Here is a 25442-nt window from a genome sequence, read left to right on the forward strand (position 1 = left end):
GTGGTAGACGTGGGCACGATAGCGTCTTTTAAGATGTATCTAGACAGATACATGAATGGGCAGGAAGCAAAGAGATACAGACCCTTAGAAAATAGGCGACATGTTTAGATAGAGGATCTGGATCGGCGCAGGCTTGGAGGGCCAAAGGGCCTGTTCCTGTGCTGTAATTTTCTTTGTTCTTTGTTCTTTGTTCTTAATTCCTAAACTTGAATCTCATTAGAAGGTTCCAGACAATACACTGAGGCAGTCATGTGATTGTCTGTCCATCTCTGTGAAAGCCGAGAGTTTTCCCTCGGACAAAGCAGTCAAGCCAGTGACTGATTCTGGGCAGAAACCAGTCGGTCTCGCGCTCTCTCTCTCATCCCAGAAGGCCTTATTTGGGGGTGGGGACGGGGGGCGGGGGGCAACTCCACAGACTTTGTATTAATTTTTATTTGTTCTGGACTCTAATCCAACCACAAATCTATTCCTCATCACTCTGTAATCTATTTGTGTGTGCGTGATTCTCGTGTGAGTGTGTGCGTGAATGTGTAACGTAATTTTTTTATTTTTTTTAGATCAGGTTTAGATTGTTAAGTATGATAAACTCACCTCTTTCTTGTTTAAACTCAAGAAAACTTGTCTGATTGGTTCTTTTACAATTACAATAAAGGTAAACGGTAAACACTCACTGAAGTGGTAAGCACGGCCACTGTTTAAAAAGGAATAAACCTGTTGTTGTCAAATAAGGGGAAGGACACTAAGGGAGCCTTGTGACCCCTTCTCACCTGATCGTAATGCTGTAATGCCAGTTTTAATCATGGACGCCAAGTTGGAAATCTTCCCCTAGCGACTGTGACATCTTCTGAAACTGTTGAAATGTGATGGCCTTGATTTGTCTCAATAATTTTCACGCAATTTGCTTTGAATTATTTGCCCCTTCTCGCCAAGAAAAGATCATAGAAGTATCGCACAGAAGGAAGCCATTCGGCCCATTGTGCCTGTACTGGCTCTTTGAAAGAGTCATACAATTAGTCCCACTCCCCCTGCTTTTTCACCATAGCCCTGCTTGCTACTCACAGGGAACTACCCATTGCCAGCAATGCTCATGCTTCATTGGAGAGGCTGGTTCAGTGCAATTTCTTCTTCTTTGGCCTCCTTGTCTCGAGAGACAATGGGTAAGTGCCTAGAGGTGGTCAGTGGTTTGTGAAGCAGCGCCTGGAGTGGCTATAAAGGCCAATTCTGGAGTGACAGACTCTTCCACAGGTGCTGCAGATAAAATTGGTTGTCGGGGCTGTTGCACAGTTGGCTCTCTCCTTGTGCTTCTGTCTTTTTTCCTGCCAACTGCTAAGTCTCTTCGACTCGCCACTCTTTAGCCCCGCCTTTATGGCTGTCTGCCAGCTCTGGCGATCGCTGGCAACTGACTCCCATGACTTGTGATCAATGTCACAGGACTTCATGTCGCGTTTGCATATGTCTTTAAAGCGGAGACATGGATGGCCGGTGGGCCCGATGCCAGTGACGAGCTCACTGTACAATGTACAGAATCCTTGGGGATCCTGCCATCTTCCATGTGGCTCACATGACCAAGCCATCTCAAGCACCGCTGGCTCAGTCGGGTGTATATGCTGGGGATGTTGGCCGCCTCTGCATTGGAGATACGGTCCTGCCACCTGATGCCAAGGATTCTCCGGAGGCAGCAAAGATGGAATGAGTTGAGACGCCGCTCTTGGCTGACATACGTTGTCTAGGCCTCGCTGCCGTCGAGCAAGGTACTGAGGACACTTGGACTTTTGTGTTCCGTGTCAGTGCAATATGAGGGCCAGTTCCAGCCTGAAGCTCACAGACAAAGCACTGAGGGAAATCTTTGGCGCAGAGCTGGAGATTAGTTTTCGTGAGGGGAAAATCACGGGCTGTGTCTCCACAGCTCACCGTTCAACAAGAACAACATACGAACATTTGAATTAGGAGCAGCAGTAGGCCATTCGGTCCCTCAAGCCTACTCCGCCATTCAATAAGATCATGGCTGAACTGTTTGTGTTTCAAATTCCACACTCCCATCTACCCCTGATACCCCTTGAGTCCCTTGCCTAACAAGAATCTATCTACCTCTGCCTTAAAATTATTCAATGACCCCACCTCCACCACTTTCTTAGGCAGAGAGTTCCAAAGTCGCACAACCCTCTGAGAGAAAAAATTTCTACTCATCTCTGTCCTAAAAGGGCGACCCCTAATTTTAAATAGCGCCCCCTAGTTCTGGACTCCCCACAAGAGGAAACATCCTTTCCACATCCACCTTGTCTAGACCGTTCAGGATCTTATATACTTCAATCAAGTCTCTCCTCACCCTTCTAAACGCCAGTGAAAACAAGCCCAGTCTTTCCAACCTTTCCTCATAAGGTAACCCGTTCATTCCAGGCATCAATCTAGTAATCTTCCTCTGAACTGCCTCCAGTGCATTTACATCCTTCCTTAAATAAGGAGACCAAAACTGCACACTGTATTCGAGATGTGGTCTCACCAATGCCCTATATAACTGAAGCATAACATCCTTACTTTTATTTTCAATTCCTCTCGTAATAAAGGATAGCATTCCATTAGCCTTCTTTATTACCTGCTGTACCTGCATACAAACTTTTTGTGACTCCTGTACTAGAATACCTAGATCCCTCTGCACCTCGGAAATCTGCAGTTGTTCTCCGTTTGAGTAATACTCTGCTTTTTTATTCTTCCTGCCAAAGTTAACAACTTCACATTTTCCCGAGCAACTTCTATGTATGTGGCGCCTTTAATGTTGGTAAAATGCCCCAGTGCGCTTCACAGGAGTAAATATTGATGCTGAACCACATAAGGAGATATTAAGACAAGTGATCAAAAGCTTAGAGTCATTGAGTTATACAGCACAGAAACAGACCCTTTGGCTCATGTCTGCAATAGCCATCAAGCACCTAACTATTCTAATCCCATTTTCCAGCACTTGGCCCGTAGCCTTGCATGCTATGATATTTCAAGTGCTCATCTAAATACTTCTTAAATGTTGTGAGGGTTCCTGCCTCTACCACCTCTTCAGGCAGTGCGTTCCAGATTCCAACCTCCCTCTGGGTGAAATTTTTTTTCCTCAAATCCCCTCTAAACCTCCTGCCTCTTACCTTAAAACTATGCCCCCTGATATTGACCCCTCCGCTAAGGGAAATGTTTCTTCCTATCTAACCTATCAATACCCCTCATAATTTTGTATACCTCAATCATATCTCCCCTCAGCCTTCTCTGCTCTACGGAAAACAACCCTAGCCTTTTCAGTCTCTCTTCATAGCTGAAATGCTCCAGCCCAGGCAACATCCTGGTGAATCTCCTCTGCACCCGCTCCAGTGCAATCACATCCTTCCTAAAGTGTGGCGCCCAGAGCTGTACACAGTACTCCAGCTGTGGCCTAACTAGCATTTTATACAGCTCCATCATAACTTCCCTGCTCTTATATTCCATGCCTCGGCTAATAAAGGCAAGTATCCCATATGCCTTCCTAACCACCGTATCTACCTGTGCTGCTGCCTTCAGTGATCTATGGACAAGTACACCAAGGTCCCTCTGACCCTCTGTACTTCCTCGGGTCCTACCATCCATTGTATATTCCCTTGCCTTGTTAGTCCTCCCAAAATACATCACCTCACACTTCTCAGGATTAAATTCCATTTGCCACAGCTCCGCACATCTTGCCAGCCCATCTATATCATCCTGTAATCTAAGGCTTTCCTCCTCACTATTTATGACACCACCAATTTTCGTGTAATCTGCAAACTTACTGATCATACCTCCTATATTCACGCCTAAATCATTAATGTGCACTACAAACAGCAAGGGTCTCAGCACCAATCCCTGCGCTACACCACTGATCACAGGCTTCCACTCGCAAAAGCAACCTTGACCGTCACCCTCTGCTTCCTGCCACTAAGCCAATTTTGGAACCAAATTCCGAAATTGCCCTGGATCCGATGGGCTCTTACCTTCTTAACCAATCTCCCATGCTGGACCTTATCAAAAGCCTTACTGAAGTCCACGTAGACTACATCAACTGCTTTACCCTCATCTACACATCGCGACACCGCATCGAAAAATTCAATCAAGTTAGTTAGACATGATCTCCCCCGACAAAGCCATACTGACTATCCCTGATTAACCCCTGCCTCTCCACGTGGAGATTAATCCTGTCCCTCAGAATTTTTTCCAATAATTTCCCTACCACTGATGTTAGACTCACTGGCCTGTAATTACCTGGTTTATCCCTGCTACCCTTCTAGAATAATGGTACCACATTCGTTGTCCTCCAATCCTCTGGTATCTCTCCTGTGGCCAGAGAGGATTTGAAAATTTGAGTCAGAGCCCCTGCTATCTCCTCCCTTGCCTCACATAGCCTGGGATACATCTCATCTGGGCCTGGGGATTTATCCACTTTTAAGCCTGCTAAAACAGCTAATACTTCCTCCCTTTCAATGCTAATATGTTCAAGTGTATCACAATCCCCCTCCCTGATCTCTACACCTACATCGTCCTTCTCCATAGTGAACACAGATGAAAGGAATCATTCAAAACCTCACCTATGTCTTCCGGCTCCACACACAGATTGCCACTTTGGTCCCTAATGGGCCCTACTCTTTCTCTGGTTATTCTCTTGCCCTTAATATACTTATAAAATGCCTTGGGATTTTCCTTTATGTTGCCCGCCAGTGTTTTTTCATGTCCCCTCTTCGCTCTCCTAATTACTTTTTTAAGTACCCACCCCACCCCCCCCCACTTCCAATACTCCTCTACTGCCTCCGCTATTTTCAGTGCTCTGAATCTGCCATTGGTCCTACCCTTCACCTTAATGGGCTCGGTCAGAGGTAGGTTTAAGAAATGTCTTAAAGGAGGAGTGAGAGGTAGGGAACCAGGGAGATTTATGGAAGGAGTTCTAAAGCTTAGGACCTGAGTAGCTGAAGGCACAGCCACTAATGGTGGAACAAAGGAGATCAGGGATGCGGAAGAGGCCAGAATTGGAGAGGTGCAGAGATCGCAGAGGGTTGTAGGATGTTACAGAAAGAGAGAGGAACGACACCATGGAGTGATTCAAACACAGGGGTGAGAATGCAGCCTTAATATAACATTTCATGTTGAAAGAAAGTTAGATCATAGTATAAGAAACACAGAGGCCACTGAGTGCCAGAATGGGCCTGATTGACTCCAAACTGCAGGCAGGCACAATAAAGGAGGAAGAGATTCCCAATTGTGTTCAAAACTTCATTGAAATTTACATAGGGTGCAACTTGTATCTATTTCTTGCATTGCAAAGTTGCCGGAAATAATTAATTTTCGGACCGTGCTGTCAGCCCAACCATAAATATTTCACTCCTTCGGTAAATGAGTAGTTGTTATTGAAGTGAGTAAAGAACCAGGGCTGTTTTATTAACTCTGGCACTTTTTCATGATTGTATACAGGGAAGGAAACAACATGAGTGCAATCACAGAACATTTAAACCAACAACAACTTGCAGTAAGGTCACCAATGCTTGTTGCACATGCTGCTGGAGGTTTCATTACAGGAGCTCCAGCCTCCAACTGCCCCTCCCCCACATTCCCACCATTGATCACCCAATACATCCATACTCGCTGAACACCACCTTCCCATAATAATTGGAAAGCAGAAACATTCTTCATTATTCAATTGGATAATTATTTAGAGTTCGCCAAACAGCCTGTCTCCTTACATCTCCAATATTTTTATTCATGTTCAAAGGCAGTTTTCTGCTATGTTGTTCACAGCAGTGTACAGAAGATTCATCTTTAATTCGTGGACAATCGTGGAGAGTTGGCACGCCTAATTTTCATTTATATAGCGCCTTTAAAGTAGTTTTTTTTAGTCTTTCATGGGATGTGGGCGTCGCTGGCTAAAACAGCATTTATTGCCCATCCCTAACTGCTCTTGAGAAGGTGGTGGTGAGCTGCCTTCTTGAACCGCTGCAGTCCATGTGGGGTAGGTACATCCACAGTGCTGTTAGGAAGGGATGTTCCAGGATTTTGACTCAGCGACAGCGAAGGAACGGTGATATAGTTCCAGGTCAGGATGGTGTGAAACTTGGAGGGGAACTTGTAGGTGGTGGTGTTCCCATGCATCAGCTGCTCTTGTCCTTCTAGGTGGTAGAGGTCGTGGGTTTGGAAGGTGCTGTTGAAGGAGCCTTGGTGCATTGCTGCAGTGCATCTTGTAGATAGCACACACTGCTGTATCGGTGATGAAGGGAGTGAATGTTTGTGGATGGGGTGCCAATTAAGCAGCTGCTTTGTCCTGGATGGTGTCGAGCTTCTTGAGTGTTGTTGGAGCTGCTCCCATCCAGGCAAGTGGAGAGTATTCCATCACACTCCTGACTTGTGCCTTGTAGATGCTGGACAGCCATTGGGGAGTCAGGAGGTGAGTTACTCGCTGCAGGATTCCTAGCCTCTGACCTGCTCTTGTAGCCACGGTATTTATATGGCTAATCCAGTTCAGTTTCTGGTCAATGATAGCCCTCAGGATGTTGATAGTGGGGGATTCAGCAATCGTAATGCCATTGAATATTAAGGGGAAATGGTTAGATCCTGTCTTGTTGCAGATAGTCATTGCCTGGCACTTGTGTGGTGTAAATGTAACTTGCCACTTATCAGCCCAAGACTTGATATTGTCCAGGTCTTGCTGCATTTCTACACGGACTGCTTCAGTATCTGAGGAGCCACGAATGGTGGTGAACATTGTGCAATCATCAACGAACATCCCCACTTCTGACCTTATGATTGAAGGAAGGTCATTGATGAAACAGCTGAAGATGATTGGGCCTAGGACATTACCCTGAGGAACTCCTGCAGTGATGTCCTGGAGCTCAGATGATTGACTTCCAAGAGCCACAACCACCTTCCTTTGCACTAGGTCTGACTCCAACTAGCAGAGAGTTTTCCCCCGATTCCCATTGAGTCCAGTTTTGCTAGGGCTCCTTGATGCCATACTCGGTCAAATGCTGCCTTGATGTCAAGGGCAGTCTCTCTTAACTCACCTCTGCAGTTCAGCTTTTTTGTCCATGTTTTAACCAAGCTGTAATGAGGTCAGGAACTGAGTGGCCCTTGCGGAATCCAAACTGAGGGTCACTGAGCAGGTTATTGCTGAGCGAATGCCGCTTGATAGCAATGTGGACGACATCTTCCCTCACTTTACTGATGATCGAGAGTAGACTGATGGGGCGGTAATTGGCCGGGCTTGATTTGTCCTGCTTTTTGTGTACAGGATATACCTGGGCAATTTCACACATTGCTGGGTAGATGCCAGTGTTGTAGCTGTACTGGAACAGCTTCACTAGGTGTGCGATAAGTATAAACACCCCAAGGTCTAGATGATTACATTGTCCTACAATGGTCCTAATGTCTCCTTCTTTGCCTCAGTGTCCATTTTTTTCATCTGATTGTGCTCCGGTGAAGTACCTTGGGAGTTTTTTTGAAAGACATATTTATATAGCATCTTTCATGACCTCCAGACATCTCAAAGCACTTTGCAGCCAATGAAGTACTTTTGAAGTGTAGCTACTGTCGTAATATAGGAAACACAGCAGCCAATTTGCATACAGCAAACTCCAACAAACAGCAATATGATAATGAATGCGCCTGAAAGGATAGACAGGGCCTTGGTTTAATGCCTGAGCCAAAAAACAGCACCCCCGACAGTGTAGCACTCCCTCACTCCTGCAGTGGAATGTCAGCCTTGATTTTTATGCTCAAGTCTCTGGAGTGGAGTGGGATTTGAACCTACAGATTTCTAATTCAGAGGCAAGAGTGCAACCAACCGAATCATGGCTGACGCTCCTTGGCTATGTTTATTATTTACTATTTGCTGAATATATAAAACATATTCATTATGTTAAATGCACCCTATTAATGCAAGTTGTTTGATTAGTAATATAGACAGCTGAACAATGTACAAGATGCTACAAAAACAAGAAATGCTGGAATCACTCAGCAGGTCTGGCAGCATCTGTGGAAAGAGAAGCAGAGTTAACGTTTCGGGTCAGTGACCCTTCTTCGGAACTGACAAATATTAGAAAAGTCACAGATTATAAGCAAGTGAGGTGGGGGTGGGGCAAGAGATAACAAAGGAGAAGGTGCAGATTGGACCAGGCCACATAGCTGACCAAAAGGTCATGGAGCAAAGGCAAACAATATGTTAATGGTGTGTTGAAAGACAAAGCATTAGTACAGATTAGGTGTTAATACACTGAATATTGAACAGCAGCAAGTGCAAACCTGAAAAAAAACCTGAAAAAAACAGTGGGTAAGCAAACTGAACAAACTAAGATGAAATGAAATAAATGCAAAAAAAGATTGTAAAAAATGTAAAAAAGAATGTTAAAAAAAAGGAAGAAAAAATAACTAAAAATGAAAGTAAAATGGGGGGCTGACATGCTCTGAAATGTACAAGATGCTGTCTGATGACCCAGAGAATGTTGTCTGGTTCTTTTTACCCGATTGTACGTGGCAGTACCGAAAACTGTGAAGAAATTGATAACCTCTCCTCTCACGTTGAAAGATTTATTGGCGATTCTTGTAGCCCTAGCACTTTTCTCCAGAGAATGTGCTTGAGCAGCACTGAAGTGTGGCCGGTTTTCTCATTTACAACCAAATCATTAACTGCAACAGAGCAGGTGGCTATTTTTAGCTACCCCTTGACATCAAAGTGACGTGGTTGCCTCACTTGTGTTATTTTAGGCGCTCAAGGAGGAAAGAGCTCATCTGTTAAACATCACGCTGCAGGGGCGAGGGGAATTAGACCCTGGTTGTGATGATGGATCATGTGTGTAGAATATTGATGGGGGTGGAATTAGAAAATTCAGCTCTGAGCTCCATTCTGAAGCAGACGTCTGAAAGAACAGTCTGCTTTTTTCCCATCTCCTGTGACATAAATCACAAAGCCTCTGCACAACATTCAGGAGTTTCATTATTGATGGAAAGGAGCTTGGAAAGCATTTGCAAACCTTTAGATTTGCTCCCTTTGCACACACTGAATTGTTTCAAAACAATGATCGCCCAACTTGAAAGGAAGACTTGCATTTCTGTAACGCCTTTCACAACCTCAGGATCTCCCAAAGCGCTTTGCAGCCAATGAAGTACTTTTGAAGTAAACGCTGGAAATACTCAGCAGGTCAGGCAGCATCTCTGGAGAGACAAACAGAGTTAACGTTTCAGGTCGGTGACCTTTTGTGAGAACTGAGATAATTTAGAGATGTAAGCGGTTTTAAGCAAGTTCAGGGGCAGGGAAGGAGCAGGGGGAAGAGGAAAGAGTCAAAGGGAAGGTCTTTGATAGGGAGGAGGATAGGAGAGAGTAGATGACGTAAGGGATGATGGTGCAAGGCAAAAAGAGATAGTAATGGGACAATAAAGAAACAAAAGATGGGTCTGGAGGAGGTGTAAATGGGAAAAGTAGAATCATTACCAACAGCTGCTGTCCAAAAACAAAAAAAGGGCCAAAGGTTATGATCTGAAATTGTTGAACTCAATGTGGAGCCCAGAAGGCTGTAAAGTGCCTAATCAAAATTCTAAGCTTGAAGAACACTACCTCATCTTTTCATTCGGCACTTTACAGCCTTCAACATTTAATCTCTCCTGCTTTCCACCCTATCACTTACCTTTCCTTTTCTTCTTTCCACCCCCATACCGAATTTCCCTTCCTCTGTATTTGATTAAAAACTGTTACATCTCTAGCTTTTTCCGGTTCTGATGAAAAATCATCAACCTGAAAACTGAGCTCTGTTTCTATCTCCACAGATACTGCCAGACTGCTGAGTATTTCCAGTACCTGCAGTATTTTGCAGAGTACAGTCACTGTGTAATGCAACAGCCAATTTGCACACAGCAAGGTCCCACACACAGCAATGTGATAATCACCAGATTATCTGTTTTTTTTAGTGATGTTGGTTGAGGGATAAACATAGGACAGGATACTAGAGAGAACTCTCAGGACTTCTTGGAAATAGTGACTGACCAAGAAGGCAGACGGAGGGCTGGATTTTATGTTGGGCAGACGGGAGCTGGCCACCTATGTAAAAGTCGGCGGCGACCCTGCTTCTGCCTCACCTGGGGATCTGTCCCGCATTTTATAGGTGCCCAGGCTTTAATTGTTCCGAGGCGGGACTTCCACCCGCTTGAGGGAGGAAGTCCCGCCTCATGAGCTGCCGGCCAATCAGCGGGCCAGCAGCTCAGTCTCAGCAGCGTCACCGGGAGCAGTGGCCACTGCTGGGACTGCAGCCCAGCTGACCGTAGAGGAAGATATGGAGCTGGGATTTAAGGTGAGTTTGGTTGCCTCGCCAGGGGTAATCGGTCGGGCCCCAGTGAGGCAACAGTGGTTGTTTGGGGGGAAGGGGGGGGGGGCGTGTTGGGGAAGCGGGAGTGGCCCTCCATCAGGCACCCTGTGCTCGATTATCAGGATCCACCCCCGGGGCGTTGAGAAGCCGCCTGCTTTTCCCAGCTCCAGGACACCCGCTTGCAACGCGTAAAATCCGCGTGGAAGCGGGCGAAGGCCCTTAAGTGGCTGTTAAGTGGCAACTTAAGGGCCTTGATTGGCTTGGGGCGGGCAGGCCATTTTTCGCCCCACCCCACCCCACCCTACGTAAGGGGGGCAGAGGCAGGAGCAGGTCGGGAAAGCCTCTTGGAGTCTCCCGCTCCATTTTAGGCTACACCCCCTCCCCCCCACCACCATCCGGCTCGTTGGGGTGGCGTAAAATTCCAGCCAGAGCCTCACAACAGTCCAGCACTCAGTAAGTACTGCACTGGGTGTGTCTGCCTAGATTCAGTGCTCAAGTCTCTGGAAAGGGATTTGAACACACAAATTTCTAATTCAGAGGCAAGCGTGCTGCCCACTGAGCCACAGTTAACACTACATGTATATGAGTGCAACTTTATTGTGAAAACACTACCATCGGCCCTCCTGTTCCCTCTCCCCAACACCCTTTAAACTGCCACTCCAAACATGAAGGCTTAACAAATTCAGCTGCAGAGCAGCTAAACCATATAGGATTAGCTAGCCCCAGGTTTAATCCCAGCTCTCTGCCAATTTACCTGATTTCAGTTGGTGCACTAATAGAAAGAAAGTACTTGCATTTTTAATGTGCCTTTCACAATCTCAGGATGTCCCAAAGCAGTTTACAGCCAGTGAAATATTTTGCAGTAAAAACAGAAAGTGCTGGAAATAGAACTGATGAAAGGTCATACAGACTTGAAACGTTAACTCTGCTTCGCTCTCCACAGATGCTGCTAGACCTGCTGAGTATTTCCAGCACTTTCTGTTTTTATTTCAGATTTCCAGCCTCTGCAGTATTTTGCTTTTATTGAAGCAGTGTTGTCACTGTTGTAATGTCGGATGTAGAGGATCTATTTTAGGCCTCGATTATGGAGGGACTGATTGTCCAGGATTCCCTCTCCTGTTTCACTGCCAAAAATGATCTCTGCTGGAAGTCAGGACAGGATCAGGTTCTGTTGTGATGCCCCTAGCAGTTGAATGGCCAGCTGATCTCAAGCTCAGAGATGAAGAACAACAGCTTAGGCGAGTGCCTGGAGGCCACACAATGCTCCATAGGACCGAAATCCAGCAAAGAATCAAAATGTATGCGAGTGAAAGGATGGGGAAAATTGACCAGGAGGCATAAAAATAAAGTACTAGCTCCTACTTGATGTGAATAATTCATATCTCCTTGCGTTCTTGTCAGGAAAGGGTCAAGTATACTTTTGTTTCTCTGGTTCCCTTCAGATTCTGAAGCAGTCCCAATCCTTCCAGTTTCAATGGTCCAAAGAACTCATTGTTATTTAAAAGGCACTATATTTATTTCCCTTGTCAGCAGTATCTGTTTTAACTTGTTTCCCTAACAACATTCCCTCTGGTCAACTGTGGTGCAGTTGGTAACTCTCTCATGCCTCTGAGTCAGGCAGTTGTGGTTCAAGTCCTACTCTAGAGTCTCGAGTACACAAATCAAGGCTTTCACTCCAGTGCAGTACTGAGGGGAATGCTGCACTGTCAAGAGGTGCTGGTCTCTGTCCGATTAGTTGTTATGCTGAGGACCCATCTTCCTTCTCAGGTGGATGCAAAAGATCCCATGGCACTATTTCAAATAAGTGCAGGGGAGTTATCCCCGGTGTCCTGACCAATATTTATCCCTTAATCAACAACACAAAAACAAATTTATAAGGTCATTATCACATTGCTATTTTTGGGAATTGCTGCGTGCAAATTGGCTGCTGCATTTCCTACATTACAAAAGTGATTACACTTAAAAAGTACTTCATTGGCTGTAAAGCACTTTGGGACTTCTTGTGATATGAAAGGCATTACATAAATGCAAGTCTTCTTACTCCTGTAATATTCGCCTATCAAACTGTCAATGATCTTTCTAATTATTGGAGGATTTAAAGACTGCAGAAATAATCTGAAATCCACTGGAGTTGCACTGTGATTACCTCATGTTCAGAGAATCACAGAATTTTAAAGCACAGGAGGCCATTCAGCCCATCGTTCCTAGATCAGCATTTCACTTTCGATTTGCTTCAAAACATTTAACCACTTCCCTTTTTAAAGCTTCTGATGGATCCTGCTATGGTCACTGTTTCTGGTGGGGCAATCTCTCTGCGTCAGACGAGAATCAGACAATTCTGGTATTAATATGATTATGTTTCTTTTCTTGTCACAGTACAGAATAGGACAGCTGTACACCATCAGCAAACACAGCCATGAGCAGAGCGACAAGGGCGAGGGGGTGGAGGTAGTTAAGAACGAACCCCATGAGGATCCCGTTCACGGAAAAGGACAGTTCACAGAGAAAAGAGTCCATTTGTCCAGGTAAGCTGTTCGAAGCTGGCAGGCGCAAATTGCCAGACGGCCAGAGATCCCTCTCCGATGTTTGACAGACAGAAGCTCCGTGTGGGCACCACTACAAACGTGCTCAGCACTTTTGTAGGTTTAAAAGCATTCATTGCTGAGAAATGGAGCAACCTGTCCTGCTGGCTGAGACAGCAGTGATGATAGTGGCAATGTGGAGGTCAATCTGAGGAGGGGGAATAAATAATAAAATGGATAACAAGGAAGTAAAACACTAAAAGGATCATAGAGGACTGGGCAAGAGTTTCTTATTCCCAAAGTGAATAATTAAGTACTGAATATAACTCAGAGAGAGGACGATGGGGATACTGTCACACAGCTTGCTGTTGTTTTGTCTCCTGTTTGAAATTCCACTGAAGCATCCGATTTCACGAATCTGAGAACAATAGGGGAGTTGAAAGGTTGGCTTAACTTTTTTTTGAGTGTTTGCAAATTGGCAAACAGCAGAGCTTTGTGAGCAGGGTATTATGTACAGCTGTGGTACTCAACTCCAACCTTTTCAGGAGGCCAAGATTAATTTGCCTGCCAGATGTTCAGTCAGATTTAGGAATGCAGCCTTCTAAATTATGTGATTTTCAAATTGAAAGAAAGTTATCTTGACTGCATACGTTTCTCCTTCCCATGATGTTCAAATCTAAGCACGTCACACTTTATTCACCCAGAAGTTGCTGCCACCCCTGACTGTTAAAACCACAAGTCCTCCATCCTGCTTTTAAAATTGTGTGACAATGCTAGAAAATATTTGGAATTCTCATTCCACTCCTCTTTTTCAAGATCTATTCCTTATCTGTAACTCAAACTATGAGAAAGGAAGCAAGACACCCAGGGCAGAGTGGGGGGGGGGATTTTATCTGGGCAACGGGGGTCTCGGCCGCTGGCTGTAGAGCCGGCAAGAGCCGTGCGTCGCCTCCTCTGGGCAACGGCTGCCACATTATATGCCAATTAGGCACTAAGTGGACAGCAGCGGGTCTTCACCGGAATTAAGGACCCCGGCGACGGAAGTCCCACCTGCTTTTACTGAACAGCGTCACCACAGAGATGATGGCTGCTGCTGGTAATGCACCACCGGTAGCCGAGGGTCATCGAGGGACCCAAGCTACAGGTGAGTCATGGTGGGAGGAGATTCGCAGGGTGGGAGTTATGGGAGAGGAGGCTGTAGGGGGGTTGGCAGCAAGGACAAAGGGTGGCTCTCAGTGACACCCCCCCTCCCCCGACCTCCAGATGCCGGGTCCCGTGATAAGGCATTGTGCCTTACCGGAGCCGGTAAGCAACCCACATGATTTTGCTTGCTGTGCTCCCCAGTGTGGCAACACGGCCACCCGCCGCTGGGCTAATACTGGCGGCAGTGGGATGAGGCCCTTAATTGGGCATTAATTGCCCACTTAAGGGCCTCAGTTGGCAGTGGGGCTTCCCACCATGGACTTAATTGGGTGGAGGCGGGAAGGTGGTGGGGTCCCTCCCCCATCACCATCCCGCCCGATTACATGCTCTCCCCACCTCCAAACCTGCCACAGCTGAGAACATAGAATTGCCTCCCCCCCCCATAGATACACAACACTCAGCCCAATTGGAGTGCTATTCCGTACTCATAGCAACAGAATTTTCAGCTTGTTTAGGAATGATTCATAATTCAATCTTCCAGATGTTTGTGCTTACTCTGATTGTGAGATAAATATGGAAGAGGAAAGCATTAAGGAAAAAAAATCCTACAGTTTTTCCCTTCCCCTCCCCATTGTAGCTTCCAGTTGCCTCTGAATTAATCCCTTGGTTTTTGCCTCCTCTAGGCAGGAATCCTTTCTAGTTATTGATTTGTGTGAAGAACTATCCGATGCCAGTCCTCAGTTTGAGCCCCGTGTGTCCTTGCCTTACTCTCATAATGTAGATCGTGTGATTTTCTGGATCTGCCCTTTTCATACATTTACTGTCTTGTATAACTTTACAGTGTTGCCTCCCTGTTGCCTCCTTTCCAGGCTGCAAAGACTAAATTTGCTTGACCTTTGACACTAGCGATCAGTCTCTTTTAACAGCCTCCGGTGTGTCTTTGTGATCAGACATGAGCACACTAATCCAAAGGATGTATGTTACGTTTGATGGAAAGATATTTTCTAGCAGTGTACACAGTAGCAGCACTCTCAGAACTTTTTCTCAATTGACGGGCTCCATTCAAGGTGTGTCGCGAGACAGGCAGATGTGGCTGGGTATTTAGACAGGCGAGGTGAGCTTCAAAGGGCAACTTACATGGCAAGATGCGAGGCAATGTTAAGTGAAGGCGTGCATGTGATGGACAGAAGACTAGTTAACAATATAGCAATAGATGTTCTGTGAATCCCCAAAGAAGTTAAAGCTCAATATTGAGTGTGATCAGTTTTCTCAATGGGTTTCAGAAGACTGTCAACGCACTTAGTTTGCGTGTCATCTGTCTTTGCTGTCCTGATGAGGTCATTAAATTTCTTGCAAGGGGAAGGGGCCCTTGGGCTCACTGAGTTGTTGTTGACTACCTTTGCCACCTCCTTCCAAATAACAGGCCCTGTTACCTCTTCAGCTGCGAATTCCAACCGTCTTCTGTCTTAATTCATCCAACAGCATTTCCACAATGTGATCTGCTGAGTTTCAAGCCCCCTTCATTGCTGCTTTTACATGTGCCAACCTCCTCTCAGTGACCCGGCTTCTTGAACTAAATGCAGGTCTTTCAATCCTGCTCAGGACCTGCTCCTGCATCTTCCTCCATGCCACACTCACCCCACCTCAAGTTTTCCTGGTGTAACTGCCCTATTGTGACTGTACTCATGTTCTTGTAGCACTCAGCATTATGTAAATGTGTAGAGTTACGGCCCTGGTGCCATGATGGAGTCAGCTGGAGGTCCCACCCTGTTGGCCAACTGAATTTCAGGCCCTTAGCTTGATGCTTTCTGCACAGCTTTCTATAAAGCTCCAGTCCCATCAATCCCAGACCCTGCACTTTAATGAATTAGCTACAAATCCATGCTGTAGTTTGCTGAATTAGTCTTTCCAACAGGAGGCTTTAGCAAAACTATTTTGAACTAGACTGCATTCTATGCTGTCCTGCTTAATTGAGCACCAATCCACGTTAGGTGACAGAAGCTTTCTGTGCACAGGGCTCAAAAGTATACAATCCAGGGACCAACCACACTCACTAGGTGTGTCTGCAGCTCTGCTGTCATCACAGTGACTTGGAGCCTCAGTTAAAGGCTGGCCAGCTGAGCAAGGTTCAGTTCAGAGGCTCTGCTGTTACATAGGCCTTGAACCACTTCCTGCTTCCTGTGTCTTACTGACCTGCAGTGATCTGCTGATGGAGTTTGTTGCATTAGCAATTTTGCATCTATGTTTTCCTGTCAACAGCATCCCTTAATGTTTGAGTTCATTAGTAAAAGGAGAAAGGCATCCATTAGAATCATAGAATCACAGAACGGTTACAGTCCAGAGGGAGGCCATTTGGCCTGTCGAGCCTGTGTTGACTCTCTGCAAGAGCAAAGTATTAGTGAGAGATTGGAAAGGTATGGAAGCAGTGCCCACTGATAGGGAAACATTGGGGAACACCAGCAGCCTGACAAGATCAGGGTGAGAAAAATACTCGATTAGTTTATAAAGGGAGGAAGAGGAAATGAACTAACCTGGGAATAGAAGTAGGAGGCTGAGGCATATGTTTATTAGCTGAGGCATAGAATATGAGAGGTGGGAGGTTGTACCAGAACTGTATAAAACACTAGTTAGTCCACAGCTGGCGTACTGCATGCAGTAATGGTCACCGCACTATAGGAAAGATGTGATTGCAATAGAGAGGATACGGAGGAGATTTACAAGGATGTTGCCTTGGCTGGAGAATTTTAGTTATGAGGGAAGACTGGATAGGCTAGCGTTGTTTTCTTTGAAACAGGGGAGGCTGAGGGAAGACCTAATTTTAGTGTATAACATTAGGAGAGGTCTATATAGAGTGGATAGGAAAGCTCTATTCCCCTTGGTTGAGGGATCCATAACTGGGGGCATAGATGTAGGATAAGAGGTAGGGGGTTTAGAGGGGAATCGAGGAGAAATTTTTTCTCCCAGATGGTGGGTGGTGATCTGAAACTCACTGCCTGAAAGGGTGGTAAAGGCAGAAACCCTCATCATATTTAAGAAGTACTTGGATATGCACTTGAAGTGCCGTAACCTACAAGGCAATGGACAAAAACTGGAAAGTGGGACAAGGCCGAATGGCTACCTGTTACGGTCAGCGCAGACACGATGGGCCGAATGGCCTCCTTCCCTGCTGTGAATTTCTTTGGTTCTATGAGAAAGGTCAGGGTGGGAGTGGGTCAGTGAATTAAAATGACTAGCGACTGGAGCTCAGGGTCACGCTTGCAGACTGGGAACAGACTAGTATTAAAGGGTAGTCAGTAGTGGCTAAAGCTAAATGCAGCTTCTTTTTGCCTCCCAATTGTCTTCCACACTGATAGCAGTGGCTTGTTCTGGGGTATTTGCCCAATTGCTCATTCTTTATGTGAATCCAGTTAGTGAATATTGACAAGATGTGACTTTGCTATTCTGCCCCAAAATTGTGACGGAAAGAGCACGGACATTCAGGTGCTGAGGGTTAGTGCTGACTCCTCACCCCAACCTTGATTCTCCACTGCTGGTCGCCCCCTCCCCCCACCTGCTGCGTACAAATAATGAATGGGAGGATGAGGCCCAGGTTAATGATAGTCTGCCCTTCTGTCTGCCCCTTACTGCCACGTTCCTGCTGAAAGATGGCAGTAGGCCTGGGTAGCTGTGCTAATGGGCCCAAATATTGTAAATGGAGGATAGGATCTAGCAAATGTTTCTCTCTGTCCAAACGCTTGCTGGAAGATCCTGATTAGAGCTTTAGACCTTTAATGGATGACTTGTTGTGGCCTTTGGGACCCTGGGGCTGCTTTAGTGTCTCCTCCTGCTCCTCCAGGACCACTGTCAAAGCATCACCTCCATTTATATGGGGACCATTGCCCAGGAGCCCCATGAATGCACAATGAACCCTAAGCCCCCCGAAACTGGCCTGGGGTTGGGGCAACTGGAGGAAGTACCAGCCTGAACCCTGTAGAAGCAGATTAAAGGAACTCCAGCCACATGTCTCGTTGCGTTCATGCCCATTCGGCTGCCAGCTCTAGACTGCTGCAGTCTCACAGGATCTCCCAGCAACCCGAGCTTCTGGACTAGCTGGGACTAGCACAGGACGAGACTGTTGTGTCAATACAAGCACCCGAATCCTGGATTACAGGCTGAAAAATTCAAGGCCAATTTGTAAAGAGGATCTTCCATCAACAGAACCACTTGGCAAAGCAAGGTACCTTTCTCTACAATTGCAGAGAAGCAGGTGTTAGGAGACATAGAACATCTCTCAGGCAGCTTAACCAGCCTAGCATCCTCTGCAGCTGCTTCTCGTAGACGATCACTATTGGTGCCAATAGAGAAAGCTGGGGCTCAAAAATAAATAAATGATCCTAACTGGATTGCTCTAACAAGGAGCAAGCACAGGCACAATTAGCCGAATGGCCTCATTCAGTGATGTATCGTACTATGATACTATGATACTATGATGCAAAGGCTTTTGAAAGCTTAAGTGCCAGCTAAGAAAGAAGATACAAAAAGGGTCTGAAATACTCACCTTAAAAGGTCTGTAGACCTTTGGAAGGCTATCCCACCTGCTGGTCCACCCAAGGCCTCCTTCCTACCAGGATTCACTGGCCATGCTGACGACTCAGCGTCCGGACATCTATAAAAGCAAAATACTGCCGATGCTGGAAATCTGAAATAAAAACCGAAAGTGCTGGAAATACTCAGCAGGTCAGGCAGCATCTGTGGCGAGAGAAGCAGAGTTAACGTTTCAGGTCAATTACCTTTCATCAGAACTGGCAAAGATTAGAAATGTAGTAAGTTTTAAGCAAGTGAAGGTGGAGGGGGGTTGGTGGTAGGGAAGAGAACAAAAGGGAAGGTGCGTGATAACGCAGAGGGCAGGAGAGATTAAATAATAAAGATGTCATGGGACAAAGGCAAAGAGTGTGTTAATGGTTGTGATGAAAGACAAAGCATTAGTCCAGGGAGAGTGTTAATGGCAGAATAATGAGCAGCTCTGTTCGAAAGCACAACATGAAAAACAGGCACATGGTTAGAAAATAAAATAATTTTTTTTTAAATGAGAAAAGCCAGTCATGCTCTGAAATTGTTGAACTCAATATTGAGTCTGCAAGACTCTGGTTGCCACCAATGGGAACAGTTTCTCCCTATCTACTCTGTCTAGACCCCTCATGATTTTGAACACCTCTATCAAATCTCCTTCTCTGAGGAGAACAGCCACAATTTCCCCAATCTATTCACGTAACCTCATTACTGGAAGAATTCTCATAAATCATTTCTGCACTTGCTGCAATGCCTTCACACCTTCCCTAAAGTGTGGTGCCCAGAGTTGGGCACATTACTCCAGTTGAGGCCGAACCAGTGTTTATAAAGGTTCATCATAACTTCCTTTAGTTTCCCCCCTGACTACTGTTAGTTTTTGATGCTTGTGATTTTTGCAGAGAATCTATTTCTTATTCTACATTGCAACTTGTGCTTGGCTTTCCATTTGTACTTAGTGTTGCAACACTGTAAAATCTCCGTAGATTACCATCTATGCGTCAATGTGGTGTTGATTCGACAGTGTGACAGATGGTTTGTTGCTGGAATTACTGTACTTTGTGTTAATACTGGGGGGTGGGAGAGAAGAAGAATTTGTAGAATTGTGTTCCACCAGCTGTTTCCAATGCATTATGATAATTATTTTGTCACCTTGAAGTTTCAGCTGGAAAACTGGTGTTCAGACTATTTGATCAGTTCATTTGGTTTTTTCCAATATTCAATCATGGGACGTGGGCATCGCTGGCAAGGCCAACATTTGTTGCCCAGCCCTAATTGCCCTTGAGTAGGTGGTGGCGAGCCGCCTTCTTGAACCACTGCAATCCATCTGGTTCGAGTACACACACAGTGCTGTTAGGAAGGGAATTTCAGGTCTGTGTTGTCCCTTTGTTTCTTGAACAAAGATGTTTTTCAAACTTTCAGAAACTCAGTAATCCAATAAAACCAAACGTGCGGGATTTTGTGGCAAATTATGATCTGTGAAGTAATCCAATTTTTAATTGTTGAAAATGTAATTGCAGTTCAACTTTATTTAAAATTTCAGTTTAAAATACACTGAACAATGTCACCAAAATGGAAGTGTTCTTATCTATATTTAAGCTAACACTGCCATTGCTGTTAGTCAGCTAAAATAATGATCCAAAGTGAATAAATAACTATTGATTTTATATTTTTCTCAACTAGGACTCATCCAGCAGGAAAGGGTAGCTGCACTTTAATCAGTGGTCTGCCTTACGACCACTCTCTGCATGAATTTGTGAGTGGTAGGCTGAAGGGGCTTTAATGCTCTTTCCCTCACTTGTCAGTGAAATGCAATGCAATTGGCTTATCTATTCATGTCATTAAGAATAAACAGGCTGGATTTTATGCACCGCCGCCAGGAGTGCGGGCTGACGGCCCACAACAATATGCCGGTCGGGCTGTTCCCCCCCCCCGCCCAATCACATGGAAGGGGCGGGCTTGCCGACGCTGGCAATGGCGTCAGCTGTCTGTACGCAGGTGCTGGCGCCATTTTTAAAGGGCAGCCACCCCCTTTCTGGCTAATTTAAATTTTTAAGGAAATACTGCAACCCCCACCCTCACTGTTACGATCGAAAATCTGTCATCCCTTTCCCACCCCTCAATAACAATAAAATTCAGTTTTTGCCCTCTACATCTTCGCCTCACATTTCCTCAGGGCCAGGTCCTCGAATAACTCTTCATCAAAGCAATCCGTTTTGAGAGGCATTGCAGCCATGTTATCGTGGAACTCAACCTTCAACAACAATTGCTACTAATTGTGGCCCAACCACAGAACCGGTCCTAGAACAAAGCATCTGCACTAAACGTTTAATAAGTAAATAATATGTTAGATACCATACTGCTTGGAAAGAAGATATTCAGCCTGCCCCTCTAGATGCTTTCAAGTATCACTTTGATCTTTGCTTAAGTGACAAAACATCTTTTGATCTCCCTGAAGATCTGTGTGTTGTTTTGAGTAGAAAAAATATTTAACACCTAAAGCTATCTCTGGTGCAACATCTACAAAAGAAAGGCTTGACCTTTACATTACGATTGCAATGATCAAATGACTACTTTCAAATGAAGGAGGAAATATTGAGCACATGTCCACAACCGCACAAATGCAACATGTTTGGTGACCATTAGAAAGATTGAAGAAACAGTGGAGACCACCTCTCCGAATGACTGCGTTTGAAAGTTTATTGGTGGTTAACATCTTGTTTCGTTCTCACCTTTTTGTTTTGCTAGAGAAATATTTACTTAAGGACTTTCTATGGCTGGACATAACCTCACCAATGTTCTTCTCCAGTTGTCTGTTTTTGCTGGAGCGAGAGTCCTTTGTTGAGATCATTGATTGTTTTGCCCAAGTAAATAAGGGACAATAAGGGATCTTGACTTTGTGGTGATAGTGAGTCAGTGATTCGTTTTGTCCAAGAACATAAAAACAAGAAACAAGAGCAGGAATAGCCATATTGCCCATACCGCCTCCGAGCCTTCTCCACCATTTAATAAGATCATTGATGAATCTCGGCCTCAACTCCACTTTCCTGCCCTATCCCCATATCCCTTGATTCCCTTAAAAGTCCAAAAATCTATCACTCTCTGTCTCGAATATACACAACTGAGCATCCAAAGCCCCCTGGGTAGAGAATTCCAAAGATTCCCAATTCTCTAAGTGAAGAAATTTCTGCTCATCTCAGTCCGAAATGGCTGCCCCTTTATCTCTCCCGATTGAAGACAATTCATTCATGACCATTTTATACTAGCGCATAAAGTCAAGATTTACCCCTGAGGAGTTTAGCAATGGATGACTTTCAGCAGGAGTCTCCTTTAGATTGCCTCATATTTCTCCATGACACGTTCTGCTCTTGTCCATTCATTCATCTGTCCCCTCGTTGGGTATTCACTCACATATTCTGACGATTTCTGTTATTTGGTCTCTTACCTTTTCAGTCTTGGTGAATTTGCTCCTTCCTTGGCATAACTTAGCTTAATCTTGGGACTATTATCAATGCGTGTGTGTTACCATCATCAAAATGGCCCTCCCTCATTCCGATCTAACCCATTATTCTAAGAATACATAATTACGATGGCAAAGTAGTGCAATTTCTGGAGAAGCCTCCTCCAGGAAGTCCCTAATGTATATTTCAATGGGCCTTGCATCAGGATGCAGTGCAAACCTCTTGTGCCTTGGTGAAGACCCTGTGCAGGATGAAATGCCAGATTTTACACTTCCTCTGCTCCATTCCTGCTCTTGTATAGAGTCTCCATTGTCGTACACCACCATTTCAGTCACAGTCAGTGAGAAGTTACTTGGGTGGAGCATTCCAAAAGTGACAAAAAAAAAACAATTTCTATATTTCAACAAAAGCTGAATTTCTCATTCAAGTGCAGCACCACAGCGGCAGATAACTTATATAAAAGCAAAATACTGCAGATGTTGGAAATCTGAAATAAAAACCAGAAATGCTGGAACCACTCAGCAGGTCTGGCAGCATCTGTGGAAAGAGAAGGAGAGTTAACGTTTCGGGTCAGTGACCCTTCATCGGAACAGGTAACTTATTCTTGGCTTCCTACCGATGTTGTTTGAAAAGTGAGAAACTTTTGCAGTTATGATTTGCAGATCAAGTTTCCCCTTTCCTATGGGCAATCAAGTTCTTTTGACGTTTGAGGACTCGTCTACTGAGGTAGTATGGGCCGAGGTTAGAAACAGGAGAGGAGAGGTCACCCTGTTGGGAGTCTTCTATGGACCTCCGAATAGTTCCAGAGATGTAGAGGAAAGGATAGCGAAGATGATTCTCGACAGGAGCGAGAGTAACAGGGTAGTTGTTATGGGGGACTTTAACTTTCCAAATATTGACTGGAAATACTATAGTTCGAGTACTTTAGATGGGTCAGTTTTTGTCCAATGTGTGCAAGAGGGTTTTCTGACACAGTATGTAGACAGGCCAACCAGGGGCGATGCCACATTGGATTTGGTACTGGGTAATGAACCCGGCCAGGTGTTAGATTTAGATGTAGGTGAGCACTTTGATGATAGTGATCACAATTCGGTTAGGTTTACCTTAGCGATGGGCAGGGACAGGTATATACCGCAGGGCAAAAATTATAGCTGGGGGAAAGGAAATTATGATGCGATTAGGCAAGATTTAGGATGCGTAGGATGGGGAAGGAAACTGCAGGGGATGGGCACAATCGAAAAGTGGAGCTTATTCAAGGAGCAGCTACTGCGTGTCCTTGATAAGTATGTACCTGTGAGGCAGGGAGGAAGTTGTCGAGCGAGGGAGCCGTGGTTTACTAAAGAAGTTGAAGCGCTTGTCAAGAGGAAGAAGAAGGCTTATGTTAGGATGAGACGTGAAGGCTCAGTTAGGGCGCTTGAGAGTTACAAGCTAGCCAGGAAGGATCTAAAGGGAGAGCTAAGAAGAGCAAGGAGAGGACACGAGAAGTCATTGGCGATAGGATCAAGGAAAACTCTAAGGCTTTCTATAGGTATATCAGGAATAAAAGAATGACTAGAGTTAGAGTAGGGCCAATCAAGGATAGTAGTGGGAAGTTGTGTGTGGAATCAGAGGAGATAGGGGAAGCGTTAAATGAATATTTTTCGTCAGTATTTACAGTAGAGAAAGAAAATGTTGTCGAGGAGAATACTGAGATTCAGACTACTAGGCTAGATGGGATTGAGGTTCACAAGGAGGAGGTGTTAGCAATTTTGGAAAGTGTGAAAATAGATAAGTCCCCTGGGCCAGATGGGATTTATCCTAGGATTCTCTGGGAAGCCAGGGAGGAGATTGCAGAGCCTTTGTCCTTGATTTTTATGTCGTCATTGTCGACAGGAATAGTGCCGGAAGACTGGAGGATAGCAAATGTTGTCCCCTTGTTCAAGAAGGGGAGGAGAGACAGCCCTGGTAATTATAGACCTGTGAGCCTTACTTTGGTTGTGGGTAAAATGTTGGAAAGGGTTATAAGAGACAGGATTTATAATCATCTTGAAAAGAATAAGTTCATTAGCGATAGTCAGCACGGTTTTATGAAGGGTAGGTCGTGCCTCACAAACCTTATTGAGTTTTTCGAGAAGGTGACCAAACAGGTGGATGAGGGTAAAGCAGTGGATGTGGTGTATATGGATTTCAGTAAGGCGTTTGATAAGGTTCCCCACCGTAGGCTATTGCAGAAAATATGGAAGTATGGGGTTGAAGGTGATTTAGAGCTTTGGATCAGAAATTGGCTAGCTGAAAGAAGACAGAGGGTGGTGGTTGATGGCAAATGTTCATCCTGGAGTTTAGTTACTAGTGGTGTACCACAAGGATCTGTTTTGGGGCCACTGCTGTTTGTCATTTTTATAAATGACCTGGAAGAGGGTGTAGAAGGGTGGGTTAGTAAATTTGCGGATGACACTAAGGTCGGTGGAGTTGTGGATAGTGCCGAAGGATGTTGTAGGGTACAGAAGGACATAGATAGGCTGCAGAGCTGGGCTGAGAGATGGCAAATGGAGTTTAATGCGGAAAAGTGCGATGTGATTCACTTTGGAAGGAGTAACAGGAATGCAGAGTACTGGGCTAATGGGAAGATTCTTGGTAGTGTAGATGAGCAGAGAGATCTTGGTGTCCAGGTACATAAATCCCTGAAAGTTGCTACCCAGGTTAATAGGGCTGTTAAGAAGGCATATGGTGTGTTAGCTTTTATTAGTAGGGGGATCGAGTTTCGGAGCCACGAGGTCATGCTGCAGCTGTACAAAACTCTGGTGAGGCCGCACCTGGAGTATTGCGTGCAGTTCTGGTCACCGCATTATAGGAAGGATGTGGAAGCTTTGGAAAGGGTACAGAGGAGATTTACGAGGATGTTGCCTGGTATGGAGGGAAGGTCTTATGAGGAAAGGCTGAGGGACTTGAGGTTGTTTTCGTTGGAGAGAAGGAGGAGGAGAGGTGACTTAATAGAGACATATAAGATAATCAGAGGGTTAGATAGGGTGGATAGTGAGAGTCTTTTTCCTCGGATGGTGATGGCAAACACGAGGGGACATAGCTTTAGGTTGAGGGGTGATAGATATAGGACAGATGTTAGAGGTAGTTTCTTTACTCAGAGAGTAGTAGGGGCGTGGAACGCCCTGCCTGCAACAGTAGTAGACTCGCCAACTTTAAGGGCATTTAAGTGGTCATTGGATAGACATATGGATGATAACGGAATAGTTTAGGTCAGATGGTTTCACAGGTCGGCGCAACATCGAGGGCCGAAGGGCCTGTACTGCGCTGTAATGTTCTAATTCTAATTTTGATAGCTCAGCTATGACAGGGAATCTGCCTCCTACCAGTCTCAGCCAGACTGAAGGGGCTCTTTAAGTCATCACTGACAAGCTTCCTAGTGTAAGAGGAGGTGTGATTTACCATATGTTGCTCGACTAGGTAATCATTTC

The 25442-nt window shown here is 45.2% G+C and overlaps 1 protein-coding gene across 1 annotated transcript in view; it reads left to right on the plus strand.

Annotated features, from left to right (window-relative positions):
• The window catches only part of LOC137383479 (cytoplasmic phosphatidylinositol transfer protein 1-like), a 273622-nt gene that overhangs the window by 111784 nt on the left and 136396 nt on the right, over positions 1–25442 (plus strand). Inside the window, exon 3 of the mRNA XM_068056450.1 lies at positions 12699–12847. Coding sequence (XP_067912551.1) covers positions 12699–12847 — 149 coding nt within the window. The remainder of the gene's footprint in view (positions 1–12698; positions 12848–25442) is intronic.

This window comes from Heterodontus francisci, chromosome 24 (genome assembly GCF_036365525.1).
Source record: "Heterodontus francisci isolate sHetFra1 chromosome 24, sHetFra1.hap1, whole genome shotgun sequence".
Lineage (NCBI taxonomy): Eukaryota > Metazoa > Chordata > Chondrichthyes > Heterodontiformes > Heterodontidae > Heterodontus > Heterodontus francisci.